We start from the raw sequence: 24,259 nt of genomic DNA on the forward strand, positions 1-24,259 counted from the left end.
GAAAATATGCAGGGAAAGGGCCTGCTGGGTGATTTGCAAGCCAATGCAAGAAGGAAATGCCACATGACTATCTCAGCTGGAGTATTGCTGCAGGAAAGGAACAAATGTCCCCATCATATGCACGTCTACAGCTATTGTAAGGGGGGCAGAGGAGAAGAGGCAATGGTCCCTAAAAAAAGCAGACTCTTACATGCTGTAGAAGAGAAAGGTTGAAAGTACCACTTATTGCATTGGCACATATGTCTCCTTGGCTTATAATATTTGAAACCTTTTATTGTTTTCTAAAGAACAAATTAGAAGAGTTCTCAGGTTCCAGTGAAGCTGGTGGTGACCTTGGGTTGTGTGATTCTGCCCTGTAGCTGTCGCTGGGGATGGAAGAGACACAAGGCAAACCTGATCCTTGCGTGAGGAAAGGGCAAAGTTCAGTTCCTCCAGGAGGCTGAGCCTTTGTCTCCCTGACTCTGGAATAGAGGGAAATGGGCCAAATGTCTGGAAGAATGACCTCACCCTCCCAAAAGCACTCTTGGTGGCTGCCACAGGCTGAACCTCCAAATCCAGCAACGTCCCTTGCTTCGGAGCAGTGTAAAATACTCATGTTAGAAGGAAATAAAGGGGGATACTGCATTTCAGTGCAAGTTGCAGTTTGGAGGGTGGCCCTTTCCTCTCTGGAAAGCCAGCCCAGCTCCGCCAGATGCAGCCTGCTGGCTAATGGACAAGGGCAGAACCATTGCTGGAAGTGAAACTTTGGGGGATCCTGTTTAGTTTTCCTTGTAGATAAGAAAGCTGGGAGCACACTGGTTGGCCAGGATGCCACCGGCCAGTAGCTTCCCCATGTAAAAGAGATGCATGCAGAATGGGAAGCAGGAGGCGCCTGGCGGAAATTCTGCCTCTTGTTCTCCTGGGACTTTGGGATCACAGCTGCTGGCTTTGATCACTGGCTGATGTTCACACATTCTCATTGCCAGCTACCCAGAATCCTGTTAGCACTAGTAGGGTCCAGCTCTCTTGACTTTTGCCTTACAGGCCTCACCCTCCAAAAGTACTCTGGTTGCTAGACAAAGGTAGTACCAGAAAGTGCCCCAATTCTTGCACACAGACCCCACCTTGCTTGCTTGGGTACATCAATGGCAAAGGGGGGGGGGCTTTGTTTGTTCCATGCACACACCCAAAAAGCAGTTCTTACCAACCCCAAATCCTGCAATGATCAAGTCTATTCACATTCACTCATTCCCTGTGGTTCACAATATGAAGAGGAAGGGCATGGAGAAGCACCCAAGTTAGAAACCTGCTTAGTTTGTTTCATACAAGAGGAGCTGCAATCCACACCGAGGCGCTCATGATGAAGTCACACAGCTCCTGTTTCTCCTAAGTGGAAACTGTTGGACCATCCCAGCAAGGGGAGGGGAGGGAGGGAACAACAGATGCTGTGGAAAAGAGCTCCTGCACAAGCAGCAGCAGAGAGCGGACACAGGCTCCAGGCTCCCCACTGCCCAGTCTCTCTCCAGGGCCCTGCCTGGCTGCCACCCCCTTACAGGCTCTCCCTCCCGCAGACACAGCAGGCTTGACTGAGCACCTCAGTAAAAGAAACCTGGGAGCCCTGGATTTCTTCGCAGCCATGCCAAGGCCCCAGCGCTTATTACTGGCTGTGGCTGGGTAACCCCAAGCGGGATAAATATAGCTCCCTTGTGCCTGCTGGGCTGCTCAGGTTCCATTGACTGGTCTCTGCAGACATCCTCTCTGCAGCTTGAGGGTGAGGGTGGCAGCCAGCTGCAAACTTGTCTGCAGCACAGGAGGTTCCTGGACTTGGGCTGCATCACAAATGCACCTCCCACTTCAATTTCCGACTGCCTTCCAGTCAAGCCCCCTCGCCCCTTTCCTTTTGAGACCTCATTGGGCTTCCGAGTTACTATGCAAGGATATCAACGGTCAGAAGTGCAAGTCGGTATTAGGCCTCGAAAGTTCTCCAAAGAGCAGGCAGAAGGGAAGGGAGGGTCACTTCCATTGCAAGAGGCATTTTGAATTAGGGGTGCAACAGCAAGACCTTCCCAAATATAAGCAGCTCCATGACTGTTATGGGCTCTGCCTTTGCAGCCCAGAGGCATCGTGGCTTTCTCAAAAGGCAGAAAGAGACCACCATCTTTCCTGGGCTGCACTCAAGTCTCGGAGGTTGTGGGCCGTGGCTGAGCCTAGTGACGCAGCAAACATCCCAACTCTTACTAACTTGTGCATTGCTACAGGGTCTGAGATTATTCCATAAAGGTAAATCCAGCTGTTTCTGTTTTAAGCAAGAGGTGGGAAGAAAATGAAGGGAAGGGCTTCAGATGTCAGCTGGATGAGTCAGCCAACACCTGGGCTTGGGCCTAGCCAAGGGGCCGGGGGGGCAGCTGCACCCCTAGATCAAGGAAACAATAGAAATACTAAACTAACTGACCAATCACTTCGGTTCTGCCCCCCCCCCCCAAATCCTGGCTATGCCCATGCACTTGGGTGAAGGTAAAACCCAATTGAGCAGCTGAAAAGGGCAGAGAAGTTGGCAGGCGATGGAAGAAGCCATCTTCTTCTGCAAGAAGGTGGGAAAGAACAAGCTCAGAGGCAGAGATGAGTGAGCAATCCCTCCAGACACTGCTGGGCTTCCATCATCTTCTCTGGCCAGGGCTGGTGGGAGTCTGAGCCCAACAACTGCCACCACAGGTGGGCTGGATTTGGCCTGGAATGTGACCTCCCAGCAGAATATGAAGTCAAACAAGACCAGAAAGGACCTTGAGTCAACAGGGAGAGCGGATACAGCGAAGCAGAGGAGGAAGGAACTGCTGACAAAGACCCTCCAAGAACCTGAAAGTCACGGCAGCCTCTGAAATACAGGCAGGGAGCGTTTTGCCAGAACCAAGGGAGAGAGCAAAGTCTCCGCTGCCCTTTCCTTCCACAGCACCAGAGGAACTGGGAAGCGGCAGAGCCAAGCGGCACCTCAGGCCCATCTCCTCCCAATACTCCACAAGTGATGCACAACACTTCTTCAGAAGGGAAACTCAAAACACAACAACTGGGAACGGAGAACGGTGCCCACCTGGGACTCCGCTCCATCAAACTCAAGCTAAAGGCAAGGCTGGCTGGCTTGCCAGGGGGTCAGGCACGGAGCAGGACCACTGGGGTACTCACTGGGGAAAGCGAGGCTGCTTTTGGCTGGAGAGGGAAGCCCAGGAGCCCACCCCCAGTCGCACCAGGAGAGAAGGCAGCTTTGGCCCTTCATCTCCATTTCATCCCCTCTCACCTCCCCACTGTCTGCAGAAGCGCCAGGCCGGTTAATTCAGGTAGCTCAGGTAGGGCAGCCCCCCCACCTCCATCCCTGCAGCTGGAGGGCCACAGGGGTTTATTCCTTGAAAACATTCCTTAAGTGCCTTTCATCAAACGATTCTAGGGCTCTGAACAAAGTGTGAATAAAATCAATTCACACAGCATATAAATACAATTTCAAGCCAACAATTAAGCATAACGAAATACAGCAAGAAATACAGAAAAACCAACCCCGAAAGCTAAAAACAGGATAAGCACGGTTCTGAAAACACCCATCTACTATCCAAAACACAAGCAAACAGAGACACCCCAAAAAAATGGCACTCCTGGTGCAGGGCAAGCCAGTTCCATACAGAAGGGCATTCCAAAGCCAGGATGCCAACCCAGAAGGCCATCTCTCCCCCCCCCCCCAAGGGTATTCCTGGGAGCAAGGCAGGGCCTCTCAAGAGCATTTCACTGGCCTGGGAAGAGGCCCTGCCAGCCTTCCTGCCAGCCCCCAGCCCCTCAACAGGCCCCCAAGCCAGGGGCACTAAGGACTCAGCCCTGAAAGCTGTTTTCAATACACAGACAAGGGCAAAATGGGCTCAGCCAGTGTGACCTGATGGCACACCCCAAGATACTGAGGGGAGAATCATCTGGGATACAGAAAGCCCAGGGGGAGACTGAGAGAGCTGGTCCCCATCCGTGCCTGGCCTTGCTTCTCTGCTCCACCTGGGCTCCAGCTGCAGGTGAGCATCAGCTCAGGTCTTGGCTCAGATGCAGACACCAGGGTCGCCAGGAAGCTCTGTGTGCCCTTTTGCCCACTTCCAGAGTCCACAAGACAGCAGGAGCGCTTGTCAGGGGGCAAAGACAGGGTCACCACCAAGCTCCAGAGCAGATTCACAACCAGGTGGGATTTGGGGGCTCAACGTGTTTGTGTGTGTGTGTGTGTTCTACCAGGTCCAGCAGAGCCATAGCAAGGGCACCCCACAGAAAGTGGGAGGGGAGGGGGATCCCCAGCCCCCCACTAGTCCCTTTTGTTCTTGAGAATGACAAAGGATGCCCTTAAAAGGAGGCAAATCCGCAGCCCTGGCTCCTTCGTGACAGTGTGAGGAGGCAGCAGCTGAGCTGGCCATGGCAGGGAGGGGGCTTGGGGGGGTCCAGTTACACGCCTGTTTCCATACTTAGCCATCCTGTGGCAGCTGGGCATATAGCGTCCAGCCTGAGAGACCAAATTAACTCAAGGGCAACCAAGGGGAACGCTGGCAGGCGGGCACACACTCTCTCCACCGACAGGTCCCCAAAAAAGGGGGGCAGCTGAAAGCACCACGAGGGCACAGCACAGCAGTGCCAGGATGCCCGCCCCAGAGCCAACCTTCTACTCTGGTGCGGAGAGAGGCCAGCCAGTCACCTTCTCTTTCCACCAGTGCAGGCCAGGTGGTCCAGCAGCAAGTCCACACTGCAGCTGTCCTCAGGTGGCTCCTTGGGCACTGGCAGGGGGTGGGGGTGGTGAAGGAGGCCTGCCAGCTTGGCCCCCCCTCCCCTCAATCTCCGGAGACAGCATGCCTGGCTGGCTCCCAGGGGGACAGGCTGAAAGGCACCCACAACCTCCTGCACACCCTCCCGGCCCCTCATAACGCTGCCAGGGCCGCCCAGAGATCCTGTGCCACCAAGCTGTGGCCCACGGCAAGGGGGAGAGGGCAGAGCGGAGGCCAGGGGTGCAGGAGGGAGACCCGGGAGGGGGCAGGGCGAGCCTCTTACCTGCCTGCACCCCAAGGAGCAGGATCGGGGCCACGCAGCAGCAGAAGAGCCTCAATCCATGCATGGTGGCGGCCTGGAACTGCCTCTCCTTCCACCCCTCTGTCTCTGCCGCGGAGGCTGTGGAGCAGGCAGCTGGCCGGCTGGGCTGCAGAGGGGCCTGCACAGATGGTGCCTGGAGCTGGACTGCCCGAGGCCCCTCCCTGCCCGGCCACTTCAGGCCCCCGTGTCAGTCACCCAGGAGGCGCAGCCAGGCCCAAGTAGGGAGAGGGGAGGAGCAGCAAGCAGGCAGATGGATCCTTGCAGCTGAAGCGGGCCATTGCCATTCCGGCCAGCACCAGTGGGGCACAGTGGCTAGGAGTCCTGGGCTATGGGCTGGGAGAGACCAAGGTTTGAACCACCCACTTAGCCAAGAAGCTCACTGGGTGTGAAGTGGAGTGGCGGCGGTGGCAGTCACCATTTCCCTCTCTGCCTCGCAGGGTTGTTGTGGGGGTTCAGTGAGGACCCCGGAGAGACCAGGGTTCCAATCTCAACATGGCCATGAAACTCCTTTGGTGACTTGGGGCCAGTCACTGTCTCTCGGCCTCTCCTGCCTCGCAGGGCTGTTGTGAGGATTAAATGCAGAAGGGGAGAACCCTGTACATGACCTTGAGCTCCGTGGAGAGAGAAAAGGCGGTCTAGTCATGCAATAAACTAGTGGCCAGTTCTCCTCATGCCTACTACGCAAAGGAGACAGGGGAAGGGGCTGTTTGAGCAAACCGGGGGGGGGGCACTGAGACCCAAGGAGGCTCCTCAGCCTGGTGTGCTCAAGACAAGGAGCAGCAAGCCTGTCCCCGCCTCCCCAGCAGACGCACCTGCCGCTTGTCCCACTCTATAGATTCTTGTTGGCATCCGTCTTTCTCAAGAGACAAGGGAGTGCGCCTCCGGGGGTGAAGCCAAACTGCTGCATTGGGGCAGCACCAAAGTGACCTCTCTGGGGTGCAAGCATATGGGGGTCCTGGGCTGCCCAGACAACAAGACCCCCCTCTTGGCTGCACTGGTGGGGTCCAAAGGAAAGCAGAGCAAGACGTTTGGCACCTGCTTGGCTGCTGGAGTTGCCAGAAGGAGGAGTACAAGACGCCATCCAACTCTGGATTTATGTGGGGCTTCCTCCTGAGTCTTTTCTTCTCCCGAAGACATCCTTCAAGGCAGCAGAGGGTTAGGAGTTTTCCTTCTCAGGTGGGTGAGCCCCATCTGCCCCTCACTTCCCTCTACAGCAGAAGCTGCCTTCATGGCCACAGGACCCACTCTTGGTCTCATCTGCCCAGTCCGGCAGAGCCTGTCTTCACATGCAAGGAAATACATAAAGGTAAAGGGACCCCTGACCATTAGGTCCAGTTGTGACCGACTCTGGGGTTGTGGCGCTCATCTCGCTTTATTGCCTGAGGGAGCCAGTGTACAGCTTACGGGTCATGTGACCAGCATCTGGCAAACCAGAGCAGCGCACGGAAACGCCGTTTACCTTCCCACCGGAGCAATACCTATTTATCTACTTGCACTTTGACGTGCTTTTAAACTGCTAGGTTGGCAGGAGCAGGGACCGAGCAACGGGCGCTCACCCCGTCATGGGGATTCGAACCGCCGACCTTCTAATTGGCAAGTCCTTGGCTCTGTGGTTTAACCCACAGTGCCACCTGCGTCCCTTAAAGAGGCAGGCACGCTTGGCAAATCCACAGTGATCAACTCCCACCCGGAAACCAATGTCCCCACTGTGGAAGGACGTGTGGATCCAGAATTGGCCTCCATAGTCACTTACGGACTCATAGTTAAAACCGTGTTTATGGAAGGCAATCTTACTCAGCTACAAGGGATCGCCAAAGAAGAAGACGTGCACTTGAGACAAGGAAACGTCCTGGCCCCTCCTGGCATACACTAGACCAAAAGGCAGTCACGGGTTCCCAGGAGGAGACAGAGGGCATTCCTTTGCCCCATGGTTTCATGAAAGAACTTTGAAACGTGCTGAGCCATCACCTAGAGTCCTAGACATCTTTCAGTGCCTGTCCTACACAAGGTTGGCGTTTTGGAATGTCTCCCTCTGGTGGGAAACCCGGAAACTGCAGGCAAAGGAACACAATTCCAAGCACAACCAAATTAGAGTGAAGTATTCACGCAAGCCCGGTATTATAGGGGTGCCTGCCTGTGCGTGCTTCTTTTGCTTCTCGACTGTTCTCACAACTTACCTTGCACCCTCCTTCCAGGACTGTGAGGTGACCTCTTGTAGCAAACAGATATGGGGCAAGTGAGCTGCTTTGAACAGTGGGAGCCCAAGCGGTTCCAGCGCCAGAGAGCAGGTGAGCCCCCCCCCAAGCACAGGTGCTGCCATTGTTTGTTTTCAGACCCAATTCAAGGTGCTCGCATTTCTGTTTGAAGCCCCAAATGACCCAGGCCCCAAATACCTGCAAGGCTGGCTGCTTCCCTACACTCTCTCAGGTGCCGAGACTGGTAAAGGGGGCCCTCTTGGTTGTTCCTCCACCCTCTGGGGCTTGGGGGTGGCTGCCCAGGAGAGGCCTTCTCTGTGGTGGCCCTTGAGCTGTGGTACTCCCTCCCCACAGTGCCATGCCTGGCACCTTCATTGCACAACTTCTTGCCTTTGACCCTTGAGCTGTCATGTTTTTACAGCTCACCTTATTTTTTGGGTGATTGTAAGTTGCTTTGCACTGTTTTTAATATTGTACTTTCCTATCCATGTTTCTTAACTTAAGGGTGTATCGGATGTTGGTGGGGAGGACACTGTGCTCCTTCTGGGGTAGCTTGTCCACCTTTGGTCCCCACCCTGCCCTCCCTCCGCTGTGGCTCCCAGAAGCCATCAGTCAGCATGTGGCAGCAGCCACAATCCCGGCATGGCTTCAACTAGCTGGCTCAACCAGGTGAGGGGAGCTGCTGGGTCTCAAAACCTAGGACTTTTCCTGCATGCAAAGACAAGCTATGGCAGATGGAGCAGAAACCAAGAGTGGGTCAAACGGTCAAGAAAGCAGGTTCTGTGTGTGCTGTGCAGCGCTCAGTCTCCCTGTTCTGGCTTTGGGCTTAGCCGCGCAGCCTGCATTCACTCCATAAGACGCACACACATTTTCCCTTACTTTTTAGAAGGGAAAAAGTGCGTCCTATAGAGCGAAAAATACGGTACATCCCACAGAAATACAGAGTGGAGTCCCTAAGACGGCTGGGTGGTGCTTTGTGTGCCTCCTTCCAGCAACTCCTGCAACTGGCGCCCAACACCCTGCTCTGCTTTCCTTTGGACGCCATCAGCGAGGCCGAGAGGGGCTGGTCTTGTCGTCTGGGCAGCCCAGGGCCTCCATTCACACTGCCCAGGCTTGTGCGCGGAGGGTCACTTCAGTGCTGCTAACGCAGCAAAAATAATGCAGAAGGCAGCAGATTTGAGTTGCCGGTCTCTGCAGCCACAGCAGGCGCCGCGATTCTCCAGTGGTTTGACTTCACCCCCAGAGGCACACTCCACAGTCTCTCGAGACAGATGGGATACCAGAAATATACAGCGGTACCTTGGTTTTTGAACGTCTCGGAAGTTGAACGTTTCAGTTTTCGAACGCCGAAAAGCTGGAAGTACGCGCCATGGAAGTCGAACAGGAAACGCAGCTTCTGTTTTGAGTTTTCTGCAAGTAAATGCTTCCGGAAGTAACTGCTTCAGTTTTCAAACGTTTCAGAAGTCAAATGGTCTTCCAGAACGGATTACGCTTGAAAACCGGGAAGAAGAGGAGGAGTAGTTTGGATTTGATATCCCGCCTTATCGATACCCTAGGGAGTCTCAAAGCGGCTAACATTCTCCTTTCCCTTCCTCCCCCACAACAAACACTCTGTGAGGTGAGTGGGGCTGAGAGACTTCAGAGAAGTGTGACTGGCCCAAGGTCACCCAGCAGCTGCATGAGGAGGAGCGGGGAATCGAACCCGGTTCCCCAGATTACGAGTCCACCGCTCTTAACCACTACACCACACTGGTGAGGTACCACTGCATATAATTCTATCTTTTTATTTTATTTTATTGTTTTTTTCCTAAATTTTAGAGGTTCTTATTTTTATCTTTAAGCCACCTTGAATCCCTATCAGGGCAAAAGTAGTACAGTGGTACCTTGGGTTAAGAACTTAATTCGTTCCAGAGGTCTGTTCTTAACCTGAAACTGTTCTTAACCTGAAGAACCACTTTAGCTAATGGGGCCTCCTGCTGCCGCTGCACGGCCAGAGCAAAATTTCTGTTCTCATCCTGAAGCAAAGTTCTTAACCTGAAGCACTATTTCTGGGTTAGCGGAGTCTGTAATCTGAAGCATATGTAACCTGAGGTATCACTGTAGTAGTAGTAGTAGTAGTAGTAGTAGTAGTAGTAGTAGTAGTAGTAATTTGCTGTAACCCTGCCCTGAGGCCTTAGGGAGAAAGATGGGTAATAAATTCTCATACAGTGGTACCTCTGGATGCGAACGGGATCCATTCCAGAGCCCCATTCGCATCCAGAGCAGAACGCAACCCGTGTCTGCGGGTCGCAATTCGCAGCTTCTGCGCATGACGTCATTTTGAGCGTCTGTGCATGCGCGAGTGGCGAAACCTGGAAGTAACACATTCCATTACTTCCGGGTCGCAGCTGAGCGTAACCTGAAAATGCTCAACCTGAAGCGACTTTAACTTGAGGTATGACTGTAATAATTAGAGGAGAAGATGCAGCCCCCAAGTCCACACCCCAAAGACCAACACCCCAGACAAAGGCATCTAAAAAACAAAGTACAAACTTTATTTTGTTTCTTTACAAAGGCACAAGCCTCATTTTTCCCACTTTCTTAACAAAATATAATAGCATCTCAATGAACACGAAGACCCGAAAACTGTAAAAAAAGAGAAAAAAAGAACAAAAACAAAACAGAAAAACCATATAAAAAAATGAAAGAACTGAGGAACAGCTGCGGCTGGGGAGGAACCTACCAAATACCAACAGCCCTAAACAACACTGGCCTAGGCCTCTAGCCAAATTGGGGGAAGCTGGGTGGGTGGGGGGGGGGAACAGGGAAGGACGCAACAAAAAGCAACGATCACAGAACACGCACGCCCTCATGACCCAGTCGGACCCACGGAACAGATTAAGTGCTTCGAAAAAAAGGAGGAAAGAAGCCACGGGGGGGGGGGGGAGCCAAAAGTGGCCAACGTGGCAGGCTGCGGCCCACCCCAGAAACGGCGCCATCTTTGAAAAGGGACACCCCCCACCCAGACTGCAGCTAAGGCCAAAAACCTGAACTGGCCCCCTGAGAACGGAAGGAAGTCTGCCGTCCCGTGACGCAGGAGGGGACGGCAGGCAGGGGCCCCCGGGGTGGCAGCGTGGGCACTGGCCCTGATATGGGCAGACCTTCCGTCGCCCCCTGGGTCCCTTTGCCTCCCCTGGGGGTGATGCCAAGGAACCAAGCCCCGGGCAGAGCTCGTGAGGAGGCAGTCCTTGAGGGGCCCTTGCAAGGCCAACTAGCAGGGAGGAAACAAGAGGCCCAGAGAAGTCTATCGCAGAGATTTGGGAGGGGGGGGATGACTGAGGAGGCAAGGCAACCCAGCAGGGCCTAGGAGGGTGCCGGGAGATGGGGGGCACCCGCCACTCTGCGTGGCCGCAGGCAATTTATATGAACGTTCCCCCCTGAGTATTTGGGGCTCCGATCTGGCCCACATGGTCGCACGCAGGCCAGGCACTGTGAAAACCCCCGTGCTGCTGCCCTCTCCCCTCCGCCCCCTTCCCGTTGGCTTTGAAGAGGGCAAGGATTCGGCCCCTGCAGGTTCTAACGCTCCCGTTTACAGTATCGAAAGGTCATAAAAGAGACCCGAATTCCATGGTATTTTGTAAAAAAAATCAGCGCAAGTTTCTCCATAGTCCCCTCACCCACACCCTGCCCGCCTGCCCGCCCCCCGCGGCCAGGTGGGGGTCAGGGCATCTCGGCCTTGCTGTGCTCCATGGAGTCGCTGTCGTCCGCCTCGGAGTCGGAGGCCGTGTCCGAGTTGGAGGGCTCCAGGCCGGTCCGCGCAGGGGTCACGATGACGGCACGACGGCGCTCCTCCTCCTCCTCCTCCTCCAGCAGCCGCTTCTCCTGTGTCCCCTCGATGTGCTGGATTGCCTGATTTTTTTGGGGGGGGACACCAGTGTGAGACAGCAAGCTGGCCCCCCTGAAGCCCCCCAACACACACCCAAGACTCTGTCTGCGGAAAAGAAGCTCCCAGGAGCTGCCTAAGATCAGCGAGCCCCCAGGAAGAGTCCTTGGCTATGTCCCCCGGCAGACTGAGGGTCCCGCAGGGTCTTACCAGTTCAGGGGCCCTCAGGCGCAGGTGGGAGGGTTGCAGAGGGACCTTCCCCAACCCCTTCGTATCCCAGAGCCTTTGAGCTGCCTGGGACTGGTCAGAATTAGGTCCAAGGAAGGCTCAGTGGTTAGAGCACCTGCTTTCCATGCAGAAGGTCCTGGGTTCCGTTTCTGGGGATTCAGCCCCAGGGAAAGGGAGCGTCCCCCCTCTTCTCCCTTCCCCTGACCCCAAAGGGATCTCCAGGAGAGCCCGTTGAGCAGCAAAACTTCAAAAGCGCCACAGGGTCTAACATTTTGCGGACCTCAGACCACTTCCACAGAAGCTTTCTGCTACGAAAAAGGAGCCACGAGACCCTGCGGCATTTTCTAACAGGAGTGTGTCTCAAAAATAGCAGACAAACCACACCCAAAATTGCACACGGATGAGGCACCTCCATCTCCCGCCAGGCTTAGAGGTTCTCTATAGAGGGCTGCCCCCCTGAGCCCCCCCCCCCACTGCTCTAGAAGGATCCAGCATCTCTTTCCTCGCCTGGCACTGAGGAAAAGGTGGATGGGCGGGGTAGAAATAATGAATTATTGACACAAGATCTACCCACTTTGGAAGAATGACAGATGAAGGTGATAGACTATATGGAATTGGCAGAAATGACTGGCAGAATCCGGGACCAGGAAGAAGAGTCGGTGGAAGAAGATTGGAAGAAATTTAAAGATTACTTACAGAAATATTGTAAAATTAATGAATGTTAGAATGATGTTGGATACAAATCAAGTGGTTTCTAGCTGTAATGCTTTAAGATAATATTAAAAAAAGGTTTATAAATGGGTAAAAGCTTAATGGCAAGGATTTGCTGAACTAATAAATTTAAGTGGAATACAAAAAAGGGAGGTATGAGGAGGTCCGGGGAAATAAGCTTAAGGAAAATAAGAAACGGAAAATTAATGTGTTTTTAACTGTTTTTATTTTGCATTTATCTTTTTATTTTTCCATTTTTATTGTAATATGTTAAAAAATCTTAATAAATATCTTATAAAATAAGAAATAATGAATTATTATTATATTATGGGGGCTTGTCACACAGCAACTAACTACACTCATCCAGGGAAACAGGACACAGGGGTGCAAAATTTGGTGCATTTGTGGGGGCTTCTGTCTTCCAGGGCAGGTGCAGGACACCTCAAAGTCAGAGTGAACCCTCAGCACCTGGAGTGATTGGCTGTTGTCTCCAGGATATGGCTTGGCTCATTCACTCGAGCCATGCAGCGCTTCTGCAGCCCAATGCCAAGCTAGGCCATTGCCCCATCCCCACAGGATCTCTCCCCGCCCTCCCTAGGGAGGCCTCTGGGGATCTGAACCTGGGACCTCCTGCGTCCAAATCCAACGCTCCCCTGCCCCCCCCCCGGACGTGGGTCTCCCCGTCTCACCTGAACGATGGTATCCAGATTCTGCCTGGATGTGGAGATAGTGTTGATCACGGAGGACGGGCCCATGGTTACCACGGTGACGTGGTGAGAGGGTGGCAGCGGCGCAGGCACGATCACGGTCGGGTGGTGGGTGGGGGCTGGGGGGCCGTGTGCCGACAAGAGCTGCGGGGGGAAGAGAAAAAGAGACCGGCCGTGTCACCAGGGGCCGCCTCTAAGAAGGTCCTGCAGTCGGAGGCAGAATGGCTGAGCCTGGAGCAGATAAGACCTCGGGGCAGGGAGTTGGCTCTGGCCTAGAGAGGCAGCCATGAGCCACTCCTGACTCCTGATGGGGGGGGGAAATCTCCCTTTGTCCAGGGGGACTCAGGCCCCACATGGCCATGTCTGGAGGGGAGAGTGGAGGCTGTAGCCTTGGCCTCCCAGACCCCCCCCCCAAGAACAAAGGCAGCAGCATGGGCTGGGTTTTGTTGCAGGCAGGTGACCTGCGCTGTGCCACCCCCAACCCCGACCCACAGGGCTCCCCCTGCTGCTTGAACTCGTGGAGCAAGGGCTTGGAAGAGGCAGACCCCAGGGGTGGAAGTGAAAGGTGGGAGAAGGACTACATGACTTCAGCCCCCCCCCCTGCAGGGGAAGCCCAGAGTCAGTACAGGGTGCACCCCCCCCCCATCCTCCAGGAGGGACCTGGGAACAGCAAGGGCCCCCTGGCACCTCCAAGAAGATGTGGCAAGTGGGCAACCCAACCCAGGCAGGCATAAGAAGGTAAGAAGGGCATATTGCATGAGGGCATTGGCCCACCTAGAGTCCATCATTCTGTTTTGACAGCAGGCGCCCATTTGGGGAAGCTCATGAGCAGAATATGAGCACCAGGCCCTTCTCCCGCCCTGTGGTTTCGCCCCACCGTCAAGAGCTGCAAAAGGCAGCTGAGATTTCCTAGCACTGCAGAAGCGGCAGCCAGGCCTGCGGGGGCTGGGGCTGTGCCACGGAGGGGAGGGCACTTCCTGCAAGACCCCTGCCCCCCAATTCCAGCCGGAGCTGCAAGGGAAAGCCTCTTGCCAAACGCTCGGCAGCTACGGATGCGTGGAACCTGGCCGAGCGGCAGTGGCTTGCCGGGGATGGAGCCCCCGAGACTCCTGCCTGCCCAGGTGTGCAAGGACCCTCCCCGGGGGGGAAGGAAGCATTGCTGCAGCAGCCAGGCCCACCAGGCCCCCAGGTGAATGCTGAGCCCTCCTTTGGGAGGCGCCGTCCAACTCCCTTGGATTTCAGCCCCCGCGAGTCTCCCGGGGGACTCTGGGGGGCTGGGGCAAGAGCGCTGCCCCCCAGCTGCATCCCAAGGGGGCTGGGTGGGAGGCAAGCCACGCACTCACCTGGGGGCGGCCCTGCTGCTGGTGCCCAGGTGTCTCCTGGCGCAGGAGCCTCACCTGTTCCTGCTGCTGCTGCTGCTGGAGCTGAACCTGCTGCGCAATCACCTTCAGCTTCTCGGGGTACATGTGGGCCTCTAAGGAGCGCACCTGCCAGGGGACCAGGAGAAGAAGGCCCTGTCATGGGCTGGGAGGGCATGGCAACGCCCCACAAAGGCCACAGAGAGGGCCAGGCACTCAGTGTGCCAGTCGGGTGCACAATGGGCACACCCTGTTCTGAAACCCATTCACAAGGGAAGCCAAATTCCTTGGCCAAACCTGCTACTCTTTTCTCTCTGTTCCTCCAGAAACATTCTGGGGCCTTCACTGGTTTGACAACACCCTGAAGGGTGCGGCCCCGGGAGGTTGCTCCTCCTGACTGTGGGGTCAGGGAAGCGGTCCAAGCAATCTCCCCTCCCCTCCCAGCCAAGCCCACGGAGACCCCACGGCCCAGGCGATGCCCCCACCCTCTCACCTGCTCCTCCAGCATCAGGCGGACAGAGCGCTCCTTGTCCAGCTGTTGGCGCAGCTCAATCATCTCCCGGCGGAGGTCCTCGGCCTTCTCGTCCTCCCAGATGTCTGGGGACCCGATGCCCTCATCTTTGTCCTCCGCCCTCCGCCGCTTCGGGGAGGAGCCGCTGAACTCCTGGCCAAGCAGACGCAGCATGAGCATCAGGGATGGGGAGGCCGGGGAGAGAGAGAAGGCCTGCCCCACACTTCCTCTCTAGTGCAGCCAAGTGGCGACCAAGAGGGCACGGCTCAGCCACGCAAAGCGAGCCCAGGCTTGTGGCAGCTCCAGGGAGAAAAGGAACCCATGCAGAAGCCCCCACCCTCTATGCATAGAGGAGCAACCCACCCCCCAGTCTGGAATGTTATAAGTGCGCACACTCTCTCTCAGACACACAGACACAAGGGAGCAGCCTCAGCAGATACCTGGATGAACCTCTTGAGCTGGGCGTTCTGCTGCAGCAAACGTGTCTTCTCCTGTTCCAAAGAAAAGATGTACTCTGCTGTCTGCTGAAGTATCGCTGCCTGGGGAGGGGCAATTGGAAGGTGAGGGGGTGCAGAGTCAAACATAAAATCCAGCATGTATTATCATCATCAAAATGCAAAATAGAAGTGCAAAAAAGTTAAAACATTTATACCCTCCTCCCACAAACACATTTATCTGGCACCTAAAGGTGTATGATGAAGGCGCCAGGTGAACCGCTCTAAGGAAAGGATTCCACAAATGTGGAGTCACCACAGAAAAGGCCCTACAGACCTCCTGTGGAGGAGGCACGCCAAGAAGGGCCTCAGAAGATGACCTCAGGGTCTAGGTAGATTCACATGGAAAGAGGCAGTTCTTGAGGTATTGCAGTCCTGAGCTACTGAAGGATTTCTAGGTCAAAACCAGCACTTGGAATTGGACGCCGAAATTAATTGGCAGTCAGTGCAGTTGGGCCAGGATCGGTGTAAGATGCTCAAACTGCCGTGCTCCACTGAGCAACCTGGCTGCCGAATTCTGCATCAGCTGAAGCTTACAATCAGTCTCCAGAGGCAGCCCCATGTAGAACGCCTTGCAGTAACCCAACCTAGAGCCCTGGTCCCAAAGAAGCCCTTTTCCAGCTCAAGGGGAGGACCAGACTAAACTGGGTCCCCACAGAGAAGAAGAAGATGCAGCAGCTCTTCCACAAGCAGGCAGACCACTTATGAAGAGGGGGTTGGGGGGCGCAGGCAGAGAGAGCTGGCCAGAGACATGGTGCCCCTTGTGCCCTCCTTCAGGTCAGCTGGGAAAGCAAACTGTGCTGCTCCTTCTCCTAAGCAGCCGTGGGCTTCCGGGGGCGACTCCCGAGTGTCTCTATGTGGGGGTGTTGGCTCTCCTCCTGCCTTTGCTCCAAGGAGCAGAAAAGGCAGCACAGAGGGTCTCTTCTCCCTCCACCCCAATTTTATCCTCATAACAGCTCCGTGAGGAAGCTCAGGCTGAGAGTTGGTGACTCGCCGACCTGGAGGTGGGCTTTACGAAAGACAGTGTTCGGACCTTTCCGCATAGGAGACTCTTGCCATCCCCTCGAGATATTGGCGGCCCTTTTTTGAACCTTTTCCAACTCTACAATATCCCTTTTGAGGAGAGCTGGCCTCAACTGTACACAGTATTCCAAATGCAGCCCCGTCATTTGAACGATGGAATTATGGTAGTGGCAGTTTTGCTTTCTATTCCTTTCCTAAAGATCCCTAGCATGGAATTTGCCTTTTTACAGCTGCAGATCACTGGGTCAACATCATCTTTGAGCCAGCTGCCACAACCATCAGTTCAGACCCCAGGAGCATCTATGTGAAATTAAGATTTTTTTATTTTTTGCTCAAACGTGCATTACTTTGCCTTTGTTTATACAGTCATACTTCGGGTTACAGCCGCTTCAGGTTGCATTTTTTCAGGTTGCGGACCGCGAAAACCCGGAAGTACTGGAACGGGTTACTTCCGGCAGTCACGCATGCGTAGAAGTGCTAAATTGCGCTTTGCGCATAAGCGCCTAATTGCAACCCGCGCGTGCACAGACGTGGGTTGCAAACTCTGCGGGTTGCAAACGTGCATCCCACGCAGATCGCGTTCGCAACCCGAGTGTCCATTGTACACTGAACTGCATTTGTGATTTTGCCACCCGTTCGCTCCTTCCAAAGCTCTTCTCTTCCTGGTTCAATCACCCTCAACAATTTAGTGCCATTGGCAGACTTGGCCACCTCAGTGCTCACATCGAGAACAAGATTGTTTATGAACAAATTAAAAAGTCCCCAAGAACTGCCCATTGATTCCTCCTCTCTGCTTCCAGTTTCTAACCAGATCCTGCTCCGTAAGAGGACCTCTCCTCTTATTGCGCGGCAGCTAGACTTAGGACTAAGGTTAAACTCAAGTGGAATCCTAGGAGACGGGAGCCTCCAGCCAAGCTCCTTGCATCTGGTACACAGAAAATGCCAAGCCCAGCTGTCCCCCATCCCAACCCCTGTCTGCTGCCACTATCACCAGCATTGGGGTCATAACTGGAACAGCACAGAAGTCTCCAGCAAGGACTAGCAGGCAGCCCCGGTGAGGAGGGCTTGGTGCGCCTGACCCTTACCTTGCTGAGCTTCTCCCCATCCGTGTGTGGGATGAGGGTCTTCAGCGACTGGAACCCTGCGTTGATGCTTTGCATGCGGCGCCGCTCATTGCTGTTGGCGATCTCCCTGCGTATCCGCCGCTCCTGGTCCCTTTGCGTCTCTGGGGTCAGCGGGATGTTGGCCAGGCTGCGGGGGAGACGAGCAGCTTTAAGGGAGGCTCAGTCCCTCTGTGGCCCTGCACCCCTGGAGAACGGCTGCCCGCCAGCGGGCCCCAGGGCTGGGGGATGCCGTGGCTGCCCAGAGGGTCTTGGGCTAAAGCTCCTGCCCACTCTGGTCAGCACAGCCAACAGCCAGGGATGGGGGAAGTCAGGACACACCATTGCAAAGAGGACAAAGGGTCTGATTTGGCACAGAGTGAGATCCCGCCTGCCTGCCCAAATAACACACAATTTGACTGAAATGCCCGGTTGGGTCCTGTCCTGAGAAATGAGCAGGGACTCATTTTCTTTTAATGCCTTTAAATGAAACGTCAACACCGCGTTGGCCTCTAAAGCAGATCCCTGCAGCCTGGGAACTCAAGTGCTCCCATGGAGAGATGGGGACCCATCCTGTCCCAGGCAGGTTCACGCCTTAGAGGGCTCAGGCTGGCAGGCTAACTCCACCCCGAATGGCACAAACTGTCCCAAAGCCTCAGAACCATTGCCTGGAGGGACCTGCAGGTAGCTGGGAGGAGGAAAAGGATGCGACCTGTCTGGCTGCAGCCAACAAGCGATGCATGATCCCCACTGGATGGAGAGCTGATCCAGGGATGTGCTGGGCCTCAGGCCAACTCATATGCAGCAATGGCTTTTTTAAATAAACAAAAAATCACTTTGGGGCATACCAAAGAGTTAAGACAGAAAAGTTTTTAAATATGTCCAACTATTCAATGCAAAGTCAACTCGCATCTGCAGGACTGTCTCCCAGCACAAGACCCTCACCAGGCGGGGATGGGGGGTGCGCTCCCAGTTTGGCAGGCAGCAAGAGAGGTAGGCTAGAGACAAACTGGGGGTGCTTTTTACACAATTGCTTTATTCCTTTCTTTGTGCATTGTGTGTAGACTGCAGATATCAATTTAAGGAGCCAACCTTCAGGGGGCCTTTGGTCAAGCAGGTTCCCAGCACAGGGCCAAGAGCCTGAACAAGCTGTCTGACTTAAGTCCATCCCGCAAGGCGCTGGTCTTTTAGACCTCCTCCAACTCCTTAGAAAAACTTTCCTCTGTCTCCGAACTGAGATCTTGTACCAGGCAGAAGTCCTCTCTGCTGGCGCTAAGAGAACCCAAAGGAGGCATGTGCAACTGCCTGCTACCTGGGAGCAAGAGGGAGGGGTCGCGGGAGGCCACCTGGACGCGCAGAGGAATCCCACCACCACCACCACCATTTGTGGTGGGTTCAAATCCCGCGGTCCCTGGGCTCCAGCTGGCACCTTAAAGCCACCGTTTGCTAATGCATAAAAGGCAGGGGGCAGGTAAGCCAGGTGTATGTGGCGGGAAAAGAGTCGGGGGGGGGCCGGCCAGACGGGCAGGGACCAGGGCCAAAATTTGGAGCGGAATCACACCCCAACTAGCGCTGGACCCTCTGCCCCGACCAGCCCGCCCTGCCCCGCGCTCTGGCCGCAGGAGCGCAGCCGAGCTCTCCGGGGTACCAGCGGGAAGTGGGGCTGCCCCACTGAGCAGCCCCCTGCTGCACGGGCAGGGGGTCGTGCGCCCCCGCCGGAGCCCTCCCGTCCATGGGCGCCCCGGGAGCAGAGCGGCAAGAGCGTGGCGAAGGGTCCCGGGCTCCCTTTGTCTGGCTGCAGCCTCTCGGCTCCCTTCCCGCTGCCCCGGGCGGCGTCAGGGCTCCGTCGGGCACAAAGGCGCCCGCGCGGCGGCCCCACGCGGAAGACGCGGCCCTGCAAACGAGCAGGCCAGGCCTTCCCCGCGCGGCCTCCTCTGCGGCCGCAGCCCGAGCCACGTGCGCGGCTGGCCGGGAGCGCCCGGGCGCCTTTGTGCGGAGCGGCGGCGGCAGCGTGGCCCGGCCGAGCGCAGCACTACATGTCCCGGCAGCCCGCGGCGGAAAGGCCCGCCCCTTCGGAGGCTGCACAGTCACCGCCAGGCTAGGCCCGGCCGCCGCCGCCGGAGTCCCCACGCGGCCGGGCGGCGGCACCAGCGTCCCGGGGAGCCCCGACGGGGCGGCCGCTCAGCCCCGAAAGCCCCCCGCCCCAGGGGGAGGCCGGCCGGGCCGCCTGGGCGGGCGGCGCGTCGAGGGGAAGACGAGGGAGCCGCGGCGGCATGGCTGCCTTGTGCCCTCCTCCCTCCCTCGCCCGCCCAGCTGCACGCCTTCGCCCTCGCCGCGCCCGCCCGTCCGCCCGCTCGCCCTCCCGGCCCGGCAGCCCCTCGCCGCCGCGATCCCTCGGCGGGGCTGGGGCCGGGCGCGCAGCCAGGCAGGCGCAGCGAGCGCAGCAGGTCGGCGGCGGCGGCAGCATGGCCGGGGCGCCCGCTCTGCCTGCAAACAGACCCACGTGCTCCCGCCAGCGGCCCTCCCGCCGCTCCGGGGGGCGACCGGGCGCGTCCCGAGGGAGAGGGAGACCCCACCGCCCTCCCCGCACAGCCCCGGCCCGGAGCGCACGAGGGTCCCGGGCAGCGGAGGCTCCCCCGCTCGGCCGGCCCATCGCTCGGTGCCGCTCTCTCCCCCCCCCCCCGGCCCGGCCCTGCGCGGCTGCCCGTTTCCCGGGCTCGGCGGGGCGCACACCCACCTGCACAGCCCGCCGATCACCTCCTTCTCGGATTTCCTGAAGTGCTGCAGCGACGGCACCTTCTGCGCGGGCACCATGAAGTACTCCATGCCCGGCCGGGGCGCGCGGGAGGCGGAGGGAGGGAGGGAGGGAGCGGCGCCCGCGGGGATCGGGGCCGGGCAGGCGGCGAGGGGGCTGCGTGGGCGCGCGGGCGCGTGTGGGTGCGCGTCGGCGGCGGCGTGTGCGTGTCCGTCCCCCGCCCGGCGGCGCCGCTCCTCCTCGGCTCGCTCGCTCCTCCGTGCGGCTCCGGCTCCTCTGTGCGCGTCTCCTCAAGGCGGGAAACAGCTGGTGCGAGCGCAGCGCTCCCTCCCCGCCGGCGCCGCCTCCGCCAGCCACCGGCCCATGTAAACAAAGGACTATTTGCCGCGGCCCCCGCGCCCCGCCGCCGCCCCCCCGGGCGCCCCGGCCCGCGCGCGCCCCGCCCGCCGCCCCCGCGAACCCCGCGCCTCGCCTGGCCCCGCGCCCGCCCGCCCTGCCGCCCGCCCGGCCCCCGGCTGCCTGCGCCACTACGGGGTGATGCGGCCCATCAGCTGACGGCTTGGCACGGAGCAGCCCAGCAGGAGCGCACGGGCGGGCGGGCCAGGCAGCCGAGGCGCCGGGGACGGCGGCCCCCGAGGGGCCACCCCCGAACTTCCGAGGGGAAGCCGCCCGCGTGGCCTTCGGGCGGCAGTCGCCGCGGGCTCGGACACCCCCCCCCCCACGCCAAGCGCGGGCTCTGCCCCGAGGAGCTTCCCATCTGCGCTCTGGTTGCAGAGGGAACGGAGCGAGCGGGAGAGGCGCGTCGCGAGGCTCCATCGCAGCAGCCTTTCCTGGAGGAAAGCGGCTCCGTTGCTCGCCAGTAAACACCCGCAGGAGCCCAGCCGTGCCCAGAGGAAGATCCTGGCACTGGCAGAGGCTCTTCTGGGGAACCTCTGGCCCTTCTGGACCAGGATCTGCCCAGCGCACACGGCAGGCAAAGCCTCCTGGATCGGGGCCAGCAGGGACAGGCACCCTCTGCCCAGCTGGGGCATTTAATTGTGACTTTCATGCCAACTGCAGTTGGAATGCAGGGATATTTATTTATTACTGATATTAACATCATGCCCACTCTGAGGCTGCCTAAATTTACAAAGGCCCTACATCCATGCTGGCGATAAAAACCTTAAAATTAGGCAAGGAAGATGATTTCTCCAGTGGGTGACACGGATGACTCAAGGTTGACTAGTGGTGCAGCAAAAAGGCTGCCGGCACATTTGCAAAGTTTGCTTAAGTCCAGTATTGTTTCTGAAGAGCCAGGGGCCCAGTACCCCAAGGAGGCAGAAAACCCCACAAGGGGGGTAAAAATACAATAATAATACATTAGGAGTCCCCAGCAACTTGCAGCCCCTTCAGGACACGCAAAGCCCAAATCCTGAGATGGCCTTTCCCCTTCCCTAACAGTTGGGCCGGCCCTTTCCTCACCAGCTCTTCTCCAGCTGCCTCCTCATCTTACCTGGCTGGTTCCCTGCCCCTTTGCAGCTGGTGCCCCTTCTACTTTCAGAAGGGTGGGGAGGAGCCTGTGCTGTGCAGGTGTGTGTGCCATTTCTCCCCTCCCCCCCCCAGGCAGCAGGTGCTGGTCAAGGCCCCTCTCCCCACTGAGGCCCTGGGGGGCCACCGGAAGGGCAGGCCAGAGACCTGGCTCAAGTCTCCTTGGTCTGTGCAGGGCCTGAGCAGAAGAGTGTTGGTGGCACCCTGAAGCCTGGCTGGGTCTGCAAGACGGAGTTGTTCTTGGGGAGCGGGTCAGCTCCCATGCACTTGGAGCCCAGCCCAACTATTGTACTTTAGCACCTGGCTGCCAGAGCATCCTTTATCTGACCAACAACTTGTCTTCTGGGAGGGCAACCTTTTCTAACTCGGCCTCCCCCAGCTTGGTGCTCTTCAGATGTTCTGGCCCAGAATTCCCATTGGCACCAGGTGGGGGGGGAGTGGTTCTGAGCAGTGACCCTCTCCTCCTGCCACCATAAATGCACAGGCACACACTATCCTGCCTGGGGAAAAGGCAGGCAGGAACTTGCCCGCTGGACGGGCAGTACCAGGGACCCCTGGTTCTGAGCAGCAGATTTTGGAGAAGTGGTATTTTCTGCCTTACATCCTCTTGCGTTTTGGGGGGGGGGGTTTCAACAGAGCAGCAGCAGCAGCAATCCAGAGCAGGATAGGACCTTTGGGGCCTTTTGGGGTGGGGTGACAAATGTCTGCTCCGCAGACGACAAGCACATCATTTGCCTCTGGCTGGTCTGGTCTAGAGCTCCTTCCAGCACCCTTTTAACCCTACCGGGGAGAGAACTCAGCAGTGGTGGCGGCGGCTGTGAGCTACTCCCGCCCCCCTCTCCCAGCTGGCAGGCGGCCACGCTCCACTCCGCCCTCGCCACTCACTCACCTTGGCAAGGGACTTCCCCAACCCAACCACCTCTGAGGGTCTAACTGAGCTTGTCTGCCAATGCTTCGTCCCCAAAACAAGCCAGTGCCAAGGAAGAGCCAGCTTCCGCCAAGCCTGGAGACTGGTTCACTTCTCCTGCGGCAGCCGCTCTCTGCTGAGAACTCTCCAGCATAGCTGGGTCTGGTTCTCTCCCCTGCCGTGGCCCTGAGACACCCCAGGGCAGCGGGAGCACTTGGGGTCCCCCTTCTGCTCCGCAACGGACGTGGCTCCAACTGCCAGGGAACTCTCAAGGCCCGGCATTCCGCCACCCCTCTCGGTCCAGGCCCAAGCCCCTGCCACAGGGTGAAGGAAGAGAGACTCTCCGGCCAGTGACCAGAGGCAGCAGCCACACCTCGAAAGCCTCTGCGCCAAGGCTGCAGGTGCCCCTCTTGCCACCTCTCGGCTGCTGTGCCCGGCATCTCTCTTCAATTTGCCCCTCTCCCTTTCAGCCCGCAGGAGAGAAGGGTGGCAGAGGGGAGGTGTCCGTTGGTTCCTTTTCCCAGTGTGGCCAGCTCCCCCAGGAGGAAGGAGGCCTGCCCTCAGCCATGCATGCATTGGTTCTACCCAGGCTAGACAGCTGCAACGCATTCTGTGTGGGGCTGCCTTTGAAAATCACTCAGGATCATTATACCTCAAGAACCACCTCTCCCCACATAAGCCAATCCGGACCCTGAGATCATCCTCTGAGGCCCTTCTTCATGTGTCTCCTCCACAAGAGAACCAGAAGGTGGCGACACGAGAACAGGGCCTTTTCTGCAGTGGCTCCCCATCTGTGGAATGCTCTCCCCAGGAAGGCTTGCCTGGTGCCTTCATTTAGGTGACAGGCAAAAACATTCCTCTTCAACCAGGCCTCTGGCTGATTGATATTCTACAGGCTTTTAAATGTGTTTGTGGAAGGGGGGGTATTGGTTTGTTGCTTTTGTTTTAACTTTTTATTTGTGCTTTTACTTTGTATTTTTATCTTGTGACCTGCCCTTAGATCTTAGGATGAAGGGTGGTATGTCAGTCTAATAAATAGAAATAAAATATAATGACCTGGAAATGCCAGTGGTGTGGAATGTTGCTGTTTCTGCGCTGACTGAGGGTCAGATGACCAGAGCAGATACCACCAGTTCTGAACCAGTTCTGTGCTTGGGGATGTATGCGTTTCTAGTTCAATGTGCTGGTTTTGTCCTTTAACCAGCTTGTGACCATGTCACTTGAAGGACCAGTTGAAGGTTGCTCATTGGCTGCCTTTAAGGTTAGTTTGGTTGATGGGCAGGAGGGCAGGGCCTTCTCACTCATGGCACCTCCCTTACTTAACTCCCTCCCTAGGGAAGTCCACTGAGCTCCAGTATTCAAAGCAGCCTCCAAATCTTGCCAGTTTCGAATGGATTTTATTGGTTCTAGTTAGTCATGCTGCAATTTTGTCGATTTCACTGGTTGAATTATTGCATTTGAATGTGCTGCTGCTTTTGTGTATCTTTTGAATGTAAGTATTTCATCATCATCGTCATCGTTTATTATTTCTACCCCGCCCATCTGACTGGGTTTCCCCGGCCACTCTGGGTGGCTTTCAACAGAACATTAAAAACACAATAAAATTTCAAACGTTAAAAACTTCCTTAAACAGGGCTCCCTTTAGATGTCTTCTAAAAGTTGGATAGTTGTTTATTTCCTTGACATCTGTTGGGAGGGCGTTCCACACGGCAGGCGCCACTACCGAGAAGGCCCTCTGCCTGGTTCCCTGTAACTTCACTTCTGGCAGGGAGGGAACTGCCAGAAGGCCCTTGGCGCTGGACCTCAGTGTC

At 56.8% G+C, this 24,259-nt stretch overlaps 2 protein-coding genes across 10 annotated transcripts in view; both read right to left on the reverse strand.

Moving 5' to 3' along the window:
• The window catches only part of SRL (sarcalumenin), a 28,605-nt gene extending 23,342 nt beyond the window's left edge, over window positions 1-5,263 (reverse strand). For 2 of the 4 annotated variants that reach the window (XM_083474703.1, XM_083474702.1), the window contains exon 1: window positions 5,032-5,263. In XM_083474703.1, coding sequence (XP_083330829.1) covers window positions 5,032-5,095 — 64 coding nt within the window. In that variant the 5' untranslated portion in view covers window positions 5,096-5,263. The remainder of the gene's footprint in view (window positions 1-5,031) is intronic. The other 2 variants (XM_083474700.1, XM_083474701.1) reach the window with 2 other exon arrangements.
• A 4,515-nt stretch (window positions 5,264-9,778) lies between these two features.
• TFAP4 (transcription factor AP-4) lies at window positions 9,779-22,924 on the reverse strand. Of its 6 annotated transcripts, none has more exons than XM_083474772.1 (7): window positions 22,431-22,903; window positions 17,245-17,410; window positions 15,083-15,181; window positions 14,625-14,795; window positions 14,171-14,260; window positions 12,756-12,917; window positions 9,779-11,153 (listed from the first exon to the last, which is right to left on the reverse strand). In XM_083474772.1, the coding sequence occupies exons 1-7, from the start codon at window positions 22,886-22,888 to the stop codon at window positions 10,965-10,967; spliced, it is 1,335 nt and encodes a 444-aa protein (XP_083330898.1). In that variant the 5' UTR covers window positions 22,889-22,903; the 3' UTR covers window positions 9,779-10,964. The 6 variants fall into 6 exon arrangements, with proteins under 6 accessions (XP_083330898.1, XP_083330897.1, XP_083330900.1 ...); XM_083474771.1 differs by having other exon boundaries at window positions 14,117-14,260; XM_083474774.1 differs by lacking the exon at window positions 22,431-22,903 and adding an exon at window positions 19,997-20,400 and having other exon boundaries at window positions 14,117-14,260.
• Window positions 22,925-24,259: the final 1,335 nt, after the last annotated feature.

Source organism: Podarcis liolepis (assembly GCF_965112155.1).
Source record: "Podarcis liolepis genome assembly, chromosome: 14".
Lineage (NCBI taxonomy): Eukaryota > Metazoa > Chordata > Lepidosauria > Squamata > Lacertidae > Podarcis > Podarcis liolepis.